Source organism: Opisthocomus hoazin, chromosome 5 (assembly GCF_030867145.1).
Source record: "Opisthocomus hoazin isolate bOpiHoa1 chromosome 5, bOpiHoa1.hap1, whole genome shotgun sequence".
Lineage (NCBI taxonomy): Eukaryota > Metazoa > Chordata > Aves > Opisthocomiformes > Opisthocomidae > Opisthocomus > Opisthocomus hoazin.
This window is the reverse complement of record NC_134418.1, coordinates 36,608,709-36,619,278: the sequence shown is the minus strand read 5'-3', so window position 1 is coordinate 36,619,278 and position 10,570 is coordinate 36,608,709. Positions and strand designations below refer to the sequence as shown.

The window sequence follows — 10,570 nt, the reverse complement described above, 5'->3', positions numbered from 1 at the left end:
AACAAGTTGTCCAAGTTTGATTTACTCTCTTATAAATATACAAGAATGCAGTTATTTATTGTTCAACTTCTACTTTAATAAATAAAGCTCTTGTTCTCACACTCCTAACTATTATCTGTGTACTGGAGAGGTTCAGCTTTGAGTGGAGTGGAAGTCTTCGTTAAGAAATGTAAAACCAGTTGCTATTAATAAACCCCTATGGATGAATAAAATACAGTTTTATTACATTATTAGAAATGTGAAACTAGATTTGGTACTTTCTGACATTACCTTAGGCTCAACAACGTCACAATACCATCTCTTCTCCATCTTCCTGAGATGGGTGAATCTGCTGTTTTTCGATCATATTAAGGTCACTCACACAATACAAGAGGGATATGCTGAATGCCTCTCTTGCCCTTGGTGAAATTCATCCCTTTGTAAGGGACAACCACACTAGACTCAGTGGGACTTCAAGAAGCGCACTAGGCTTGTGCTGCCCCTCTGAGAGAGTTTAATTTAAATTCTACAGTGATACTAGTGCTGCCTTCACCATGAATGAACTCTGAATGCATATTTTACATCAACTTGCTTCTGAAAGCCCATTTTCTAAATAAAAAGCCAGTAAAAGTGAAGATCAAGGACTGGGAATTAGAGAAGATGAAAGGTTTCCAATAACCGACACTAAAGATTTTAAATAAATATTTTAATTCTATTATTGGCATTTACAGGTAGAAAGCATACAGTATGTTACAATTTTATCAAAATGTGAAAAATATGGACGTTACATAAGTAACAAATGTACAAAAAGTATTTTTCTTACCTTCCCTGAAAGTAAGAAAACTATTCAGCATAGGAAAATATTGGTATAAAAACACAGCTTAGGTAAAAAAAAAAAAAAAAAATTGAAGTTTTTACACAGTACGATAGGTTCATCAGATCTGCATGAAGACGTAAGGACTTTGTGAGGTTCTACTTTATCTAAAACTTTAGGGAACTTGGGACAAAACAGTAAGCTACATTAATGAATCTACAAGTAGTTTTCCCTCATATCCACTCCAAAATGCTAGAGTGCAGTAATTTTCTATATAATAAATAATTCTTCAAAGTTTCCATCATAGAAAATCATATAATGCAGAAAATGCCACTCCAAGGTCACAAAGGCTAGGCAGTGCTTTAATAATAATTATGATAATACTTATTATAGTGCTTTAATATGTCTAAGCACTTCAGACGAGTTAACTAATTAGTCCTCACAACACCCCTGTGAGGTAGGCGACTAAGCGTTACTCCTACCTTTCCACAGTACAGATGGGACAATGAAATCTGGGGAGAAGCGCAGGCTGCAGCAGCAGCACAGCCGAGCTGAGAGGCCAAGAGATGTGGAAATTGAGGGTTTTTTCCCTCGCTCGCGTTGATCATGCTGGTGCTGCTCCTGGGAGCCAGGCTACTCGGCTGGGCTGGCAAAAGCCAGTTGCTCCACTCCCACTGAAAGCACTGAGGGGGGCAGGCAGCGACCAGGGTTAAGCATCCCAAAATATTTCATAGAGATTCAGAAGCTCTCACACAACTTTGTCAAAAAACAAAACAAAAAAAAAAACAGGAGGTGGGAACCAAACAAACAAATAGACAAGCTGAAAAGAAGAAAAACTTCCTAAAGTGCTGACTGGCTTGAGCTGCTTCTAGCACCTCTTGTATGGAATAAGACTTACAGCACTGTTGCCAGCAATTATTCAAGCTGATTTCGACACATCCATCATGTGACCAACTGCAGGATATGGTAACTACATTTTCTGAGACACCTTACTACTGTAATTCCTTCATTCACAATCTTTTTTCCATGCATTTCTTAAGGAAAATTAAATCCTCAATACTCTTGCACCGTAAAACATGTTAGTAGCTGGAGACAATATGCACATCCTTCACAATAAAAAAAAAATTTAGTTCATTTTCAGAACAAAGCATTATTAATTTAAGAATCACAAACCAAACAATGCTAAATAAGGAAACCGTTTTCAAAGGCTGCATGCCGAATATCTTGTTTTCAAATACAATGCATGCAGGAGAAATAAATTCATCCAAGCGCAATTAAATTAAAAATGTTCCAAGTCTCTTTCAGCAGCATAATGGTTATTATTTTTAAAGTCTCCCCCAACCAAACTGGCCTGGGGTTCAGATGCTGACCTTTGCTTTTCTACAACCATATAATGGTTTGACTGATCCCCGTGGCTTTGCACTGTGGCCATATCAGGAGATAAAGCCTATACATACTGTTCTGCTTCCCCATCCTTGGAAACCGGCTTCGTTGTACCACCTTTGCTGTCTTCACTCGCTGCTGCTGCTGCTGCTTTTTCAGGAAGTGATGCCAAATCTTTGAAAACATCCACGTAATGCCCAAAGCCCGGGCCCCAGTTCAAGAGGTTGTCCCAGTTGAAGCTTCCCGCTTGCTGCCCCAGCTTCACGGGCAGGGAGCTCTCCCCAGCACCGGCGGCGGTCGCCTGTGCCCCCACCGGCCCCACCTCGCCTCGGCGGCCAGGGTACCGCCGGGGCTTCAGCCTGGCGCCGTAGTTGTCCTCGTCATCCGCATCGGACTCATTGACCTGGGATAACTTGGGCATCCTGGAGGTGTATGCAATGGGCTTATCCCTGTCATACTCCATCTCTGAGCAGGTGAAGGACTCGTGGGAGTCGCTGTCGGAGGAGGACTCGGGCGCGGGAATACCGTCGGCTGGGTTCCTCGTCCGAGACAGAGGCCTTCTGCAGTCCTCCTCAGAAGAGGATCGGCCATGGTCTGCACTGCAGATGCTGGGGTTTCTGGGGCGAGGGGTGTTCAGTCTCTCCACCTCTTCGATGGACAGCCCCACCGGAGGAGCAGTCTCCAGAGGGATCTGCCCAATGGGCTGCTTCAGGCGGCTTCCTGGTCGGGAACCATGGCTCACCATGGTCTGCGGACTCTTACTTCTCCTCCCCAGCCGAGTGGCATAGTTAAAAATGCCAGGCTGGCAGACATCATTGTGCATCTCCAGCGGGCTCCCTTCCCTTATGGCGAGGTGCAGCTCCCTGGCCGGACTGTGCCTGTAGAAAGTCGAGGATTTGGAGAAGGGCGCGGGGCTGTGCCGAGACAGGGGGTTGGGAGTAGGGCATGCCGAGTGGCTTAAAGACGTAGTCCTCAAGCCTTGCCCATAGGCAGGCTGATAGGTCAAGCTGCTGGCTCCCAGGGGCATGGGGGACTGCCGTGCGAAGCCCAGGGGGCTGTGCCTCTGGATGGAGAACTTGGGCGTGTGGCTCCGAAACTGCTTGTAGTGCTGGATGATGTCGGCATCCGAGGGGGCGATGCTGCTGGCGTTGTCGATGTCGTAGTGCTCGATCTCGGGCTCAGGGGAAGCCAGTGGGGCGCTGGGGATCGTCTCCGTGGTGTGTGGGATGTCGGTTTCGTCATAGATGAGATACGGGTTTTCCCTTTCGATGATGTCGGGTTTCGGGTTCCCTTCGGGCTGCTTCCTGACGGTCATGTCATCACCGTAGGGCGGGATGTTGTCAGGGTCATCAAATGCCACATTCTCGCTCCCTTTTTTCTTCTTCTCCTTTGTTTTCTTCTCCTCTTTCGGGCCTTTCGACTTCTTTCCTCGGCACTGGTTGCAGAGGATGAGGCTAAGGACCAGCAGCGCCAGGACAGTCGCACAGCTGCCCACGATGGCCGGCACGGCCCAGAGGGGCAGGGACAGCTCGGCGGGGTGCGGGGACGGGAGGCAGACATGGCCACCGTTGATCCCTGCCCTACACTCATGGCCCGGGGCACACGCGACCCCCAGGCACGCCACCACGGCCTCGCACATCCGTCCTGTGAAGGCCTCGGGGCAGCTGCAGGTGAAGCCGGTGTGCACCCCGGGCTCGCAGCTGCCCCCATTTCGGCAGGGGCTGGAGGCACAGGCGCCCGGCGGGACACACTGGTAGGCGTACCACTGGTTGATGCACATCAGGTCCCCCCAGCAGGGACTGCTGGCACAGACTTTGGGGCCACGGCAGCCGATCTTCACCGAGTGGTCTGTTCTGGAGAGAGTGGCGAGGCTGTGCTTGCCAGTGAAGGGAAGGCTCTCCCTGCCATACTTGATGTAGGAAATGCAGCCGTCGAAGCCTAGGAGGAAAAGCAACAGTCACGTTGGGACCTGAAGACTGAGTACGCATTGTCAACAGGGGCCAGTGACACTCTGAGCATCAACATCACAATAAAGGGGAAACCTTTCCATCAGCAGACGACAAGATCTGCGGTGTGCCTCCGGCCCCCCGAAAGGAAAGGGGAAACACAGACACAGAAGCAACAAAACGGAGAAGCCAGTGCCACAACAGAGGCGACAGCCTTATTTCATGATGTGGTTTTAAGCAACATGCAGAGTAAATCACGCTGTTAGTTACGCACGTGAAGCCTCCATATTTTCATGAATGAATCTTACGTGCACTGAGCTTACAGTTGCTTCCCCACATTTTACCTTGCATTGTGATTAATGAAAGAATATCTGCAATATTAACCATGTAGCATGCAGTATCTGAGTAACTTCACTTCTTTCGCTGGAAGAATGGCCCCTTCACAGATGTTTCAGTACCTAACAATATATACTGAACCCTTTAGACTCAGGTGTAAGTAATTTTTTGTTGCTTCTGGGAAATAGTTCCTCTTATATAGTAATGACTATGTTCATAAACTTTTGATAATTTTGGGGGTTCATATTAGGTAGGAACTGACATCTACTTTTAAGCAGAACAAGGTGAAGTAAAGGCTGGTCATGCCTGGAGCTTCTGACATAAATTCTATACATGCACCTTTTAAAATTAATGATTTTCACATCTAAGCTGTGTATAGAAATAGACATTAAAGATAAGAAATGAAGTAATTTTTCTGAAGATATATGCATAGCACTTATATAAATTAAATCACGATATCTTGGTTCTTTTAAGTCTGCCAAAGAAGAATTCGGAAAGAGAACATGGCTCTTAATTAAGGTGCTGAAATTAACACATCTTGTTTTCTAGAAGGCCTGTAAGATATTTTTCACTCCCATTCCTTTCATTAAATCTGAAAAAAACAGGCAATTGCAAGCAGATGTCTAAACATAATTCGAAATGTTGATCTGGCTTTTAAGAATTATACGGGCTGCACAGGAGAAGGAACTACTGTCCAATTGGGAAGTATTTACCTCAAGCTTGGAGACTGGGAATAAAGTTCAAACTTGAGGAAAAAACATAATCTAAAATTGAATGAAAAAATGCATTTTGGGTAAAACCAGACTGCTCACACATAGACTCAACTCTGCTGCTCACTGAGACCTGAGGTTTGCAATGCAAATGGACACTTGTGATTGTAGCGTGATTATCTTACAGACAGACTCATCAAAGAAAGTCTGAAGGTTATATTCTCAGATCTTTATTATAATGTAGTTTCCCCTTGAAGGAAAATTATTTTGCAAAAATACTAAGCAATGAGCAAATAGTTGAATTTTGCGGAAACGTTTTTTTCTAAAAATATATTGTTCAACTGACTCAATTTTCAATTTACAGACCCATTTCACTGAAGCTAAATGAAAGGCTCCATTGTGCAGTAAATGAGCCCAGAATTCAAATGGTTACCACAGGGAAACATCTATTCTAATAGTATTTAATGTCTTTAAAATGAATTTGAACAAATATTCCTTCCAACGACTTAATTCAATGTACTTAAATGTTTTTGTTTCCTAATTTTCACATATTTCTAAAACTTCTTATCATCCACACAGAGAAACTTGTGAGCAGTTGGCTTGGCTGTGCTAGCAGAAAACATTAGCTTCCTTTCCCCTCTGCGTGCTTCCCAGTTTTCCCTATTCTGAGCTGGTCTCCATCATGCTTCAGCTGTCTCCTAAAATCATGGCAATACTTTTACATCTCTGAATCCCAAGAGGCCTTTTTCCCAGACTTCCCATAGCTTGGTTGTAGTGCTTCCATGTCAGTGGTGATGCCGTGTTGCAGTGCTGTGGGAGCCCAGAGAGGTGGAATTATCCCTGGACTTTGTGCAGTGGTTGTGCGTGACGTCGCAGGAAAATCCAGCCTTTTACCAGCCTAATACTTCTCTGTGTTCCCAAGACTTCATTCTTTCTGCAAAGGTTTTAGGATAGTGCAACCTTATGCTGACCTCTACTCAGAGCTGTGACAAAACAGTACACAGAGGTGTGTTGGCAAGTTATGCTCTCAGAGTCCACGTGCACGGTTGCTGTAAGAAACCTGTTTATTTCTCCTTAACTTCTGATGGATTATCCTTGGGATGCCGCATGTGGTGCCAGGTTTACAGGAGGATATAATTCAAGACCAAATCATCTACCAGCTATTATCAATAAAAACAATCAACAAGAAGAAGGAAAATGCTACTACTCAGTTCTGAAGCATCGCACTTGGGTGAAAGAATAAACAGAAGCAAATTTTCCATGCACTGGTAGTGTCAGAGAAAGGTCCGTTTCTGCAAACATTGCTGGAATGGAAAAACAGCCACTATGAATGGTAACTTTGTGAATAATTGTGGAAATCTCTGTAAAAATGGGTAGCACAGAGATAAATGTTATGAATATTTACTCTGTCATGAAATAGCAAATATATTCAAGTTGTATGAGATGATACTACAGATTTATAATCTTCAAAGTATGTAATTTTAAAATGGAACACTGATGTCAGAAATGAAATACGAGTGGATATCAACATCAACATCAAATACATTTCACTCCGAGATGCAAGTAACGTGGTGTAAACGGACATGAAAGAGTCTTCTACATTTTGCAGGCATGCTATTTCTCTATTATTCCTATTCTGAAAGAGATGTATTTTCTTTCAGCAGTACCTATATTTTCATTTACTCCAGTTTTTACATTCCCAAATACAGAGGAAATTGAGGATTTAGGTTCAGGTGGGAACCCAAGCAAAATGGACAATTGCTTTGCCACATGCTTGGTGGTCCCTTGCAGGAGTGATGTGATAAACAGCAATCGGGATTTTGTTAGATCTACCTGGGTTTGAAAACGTTATTGGACATACCAGCTTCACAGCCCTGGGATTGTCACCCGCATATGTTTTTTGTCTGCCTTCAAAAGTACTGCAGATATTTTTGACTCTCCGAGTTCATGTAGAGTTTTATACCTCCCCCTTGTAAATCCTTGGTATGTCATACACAATGTAACCCAATATTAAAATAAAATAAAATCGTATGAATAAGAGATTTTGGATTGTGTATTCCTAATGGAAGCCAGACACTCCTAATTTGTCTGCCACAGCATTAGGCAGTGGTGAGATTTTAGCGTCCTCAATTTTTTTTTGTTTCAGCTTTCCTAAAAGCCTCTAACTTTTCCACGCATACACTGCTCGTAAAACATACATGTTTCATATGATTTCATACTGCAGTTCACCATACACAAATGTGAAGTGTGAATTTGCTCTGCTTCAAGATCCTTTATCTGGTCACAATTCTTGAAGTCAGGAAGATTTTTCAATATAAATACTCTGTGAAACTTACGCCTGCATTGTCTGGAGTATCTCAGAGTTTGTAGCTAAAAATCACTTCCATCTTTAGTTATCACTGGGGGAATGATATCAAATATATGTTATCTACTTCTTTTGCCAGGCTCTAAGACAGTTTCTTTAACTCTTTAGGGAGATTGATTTACTTCTTAACAGCTAGATTTCGGTGAGAGGGTGGTTCCTTATTGTCCTTGGTTTCTGTTGCTCAGAAATAAATCCTATTCTTTGTTTGACAGCAGGATAAAGCAGGAGGAAGCTGAAGTTTCAGAAAATATTTTAATCTTATTAAAAACAGGCTAAATCCTGCATTACTTACCAAACCCCTACAGAGACAAAGTTCTCAATTAGCATTTTTGCCCAAGTAAAAGATTTGGCTTGATTTTCCAGATTCTGACCCAGGTAAAGAATAGATCCTTTCTTCTTCAGTAGCATAACAAAATTATAACAACGGATTTAAAGACAAGCAAGCAAACCCATCCCCCCACCTCCAAAAAGCCCTGCAGATGGAGTGCCTGCTTTGGAAACAACAAGGCTGCAACATGTATTGAAGGAGTAAAGTCTGCAACCCTTACTCATTCAATTTGCAGCTTTCCTGGCAAAGTACGGAAGTATATTAGTTACTAATAAAGAATTACAGTACATTCTGCAACCTTTAAGCAAATAGAGACCCTTTGTCTGCTGAAATCTCCTGATGTGCACTATCGGGGGGGGCAGAGGGGGGAATTACCTGGAACTGTGCTCTTGAAAGGTTGGCTTGATGGGATTCCTCCCAAAGAAACTGTAAGAACATTTAGTCCACCAAAGTCTTGCGTGGCGTGGAGAATGTCTCGGCTATGAGCCTTGTCGACCGACAGGATAGTAGCAGACCCGTTCTTCTCAATGACTACTGAATGCCACTGGCCATCCGCAGCGTACACTTCTGGGATATTTCTTTCCACTTTCCCAGCAATTCCAGCATCAGATACATAATGCACTTTCCCACCTTTTATCTGAGCAGAAAACAGTAAAATGCATAATTTTAAAATGACACACACATAACCACTCTTATAGACACATAACCAATGTCATGCTATTCAATACAGCTACAGTAACACATGGCTTCAGTTGTAACAGGAAGCCTAGATATATTTTTCCCCGAATAATTGTTTTGTACAAAAACACGTTAATTATTTAGTACTAAAAATTTGGCCTTAAACACTTAATTTTTTCCTGAATAATTGTTTTGTACTAAAAACACATTAATTATTTAAGATTAAAAATTTGGCTGTAAATAAACACATCATTGCATCTGTACAAAACCTAGAGCTGCCATTCAGTAATTCCCCAGCTAATCTCGTAAGAGAAAAACCTATTGAGAGGCCAGCAATAGGGCACCCACATGACAAAACATTTTAACCAGTAAAAGAGTAATTCTTTGTCCTTCTTCAGTGCAAGTGTGGAAAATGCTCTGCAGAGTAAACAGATGTTGTCCTTTCCAAAAAAAACTTGCATCTATTTTTCATTATGACACAGTAGGAATAATATACGGCATGGCACGACTTGAAGAAGATTCCTATTTCCTAGCTGGCTTTGCAGCTAATTTGCATTTTGCAGAAAAACAGTTGTAATTTAGAAAACTTTCTGAAGAGCTGTAAAGTGTATTATTTTGTGTGAATTTTCAAATGGTGCTAACTTGAGCAAACTGTTTTTAAACTTGTGAGCTGTTAGGAAAAAAAGATACTATTAAATTCCATGAAAAAATTTTGGCTTTTCCTCTAGGAATGACGCCTCGCAATTCTACTGAATCATGAGATGCAGGATTTCAAACCTCTTATTAGCTCAACATTAGATGATCCCAAAATGAGATCAGTGTAAATTCTGCATTTTAGGTTATGAGAGTTTTAAAAAAACTCAGCATCCAAACCTGCCAGCTTCTCAAACATTGCACAGGAGTCTGGCACATAAGCTGACCTCCTAAGGGTGTACAGACTTGCGTACACCTCCTATAGGGTGGCTCTGCAACTTGTTGCAAGTTTCCTTCAATACTCTGCTCGTTTGGTCACACGTGTTAAACAAGATGACTATTTTCTCTCCTGCGTTCCTCGCTGCAGCTCGGTCGGACCGTGATCTGTAACACAAACGTGCAGAACGCGCACACACATAGTCCAGGAGAGGTCGAAGCCCCAGGCTTGTTGAAAGCTCTCTAAGCCTCGCATGCTTTGTTCCAGGAAAAATAACGTTCACCTGGGAAGAACTGTGAGGTGACACACTGGCTACAAGAATGCTGCTCTCGTTTCCAGAAACTCTTAAATGCTCTGGATTTACTTCTTTAGTGATGTAAGCTGAGGACTTTGTTCGTACTGATCAGCTTTAATACGGCTGTAAGACCACGCTCGTGTCTTGGCAGCAGCCTGAACTAAATGTATCTAGCACGTATTCTATTTGGATCACGAAATACAATAGTTAATATGTGCACGCACTTCATTTATAAATGCAGTAATTTGGACTATTTGAAAATGTATTGTTGAGGGACTCTTTGATAAAGCTGTCCCTCAAAGATAGGATGCTTTTCTTACTGGCAAACGCAGGTGGCATACATCTAAATTATCACACAGCCCAAAGAAAATCCCACCTTTGGAAATGCAGTCACACAAACTATTATAACATGGGAAACACCATTTACCACAATCAAAAGTATTTATAAAAAGATTGAATGGGCTGAATATATACATATATTTATGTCTGTAACCTGTAATTGGTTTTTTAGTTCTCTTTTGTCTTTTATGCTTCATGAAAATACTCCCTTGTATTTTGGTTTTTATGTAAACGAAAAGAAATATACTGTATCAGGCAATATCCTCTAAGTTTATGGGAAGACTAAGCACAGAATTATAATTTTTAATCCCACATTAGAGAAGAACTGTAGAATTATTTACCTGTCAGCAACTGATATTTTCCATACTGACTTACGACTCTTTAGCTTTATTTCTGTTTCTTTAAAATTGCATGTGACTAATGCTAAACAGACTCATAAATAACATACTAGTGGTATTTGGAAAATAAAATTTCCAGAGACAAGACC

The 10,570-nt window shown here is 42.1% G+C and overlaps 1 protein-coding gene across 1 annotated transcript in view; it reads right to left on the bottom strand.

Moving 5' to 3' along the window:
• Positions 1-810: 810 nt before the first annotated feature.
• The window catches only part of FAT4 (FAT atypical cadherin 4), a 148,499-nt gene continuing 138,739 nt past the window's right edge, over positions 811-10,570 (bottom strand). Inside the window, exons 16-17 of the mRNA XM_075422095.1 lie at positions 8,237-8,498; positions 811-4,114 (exon numbers count right to left, since the gene is read on the bottom strand). Of these exons, the coding sequence (XP_075278210.1) occupies positions 2,241-4,114; positions 8,237-8,498 (2,136 nt within the window). The 3' untranslated portion in view covers positions 811-2,240. The remainder of the gene's footprint in view (positions 4,115-8,236; positions 8,499-10,570) is intronic.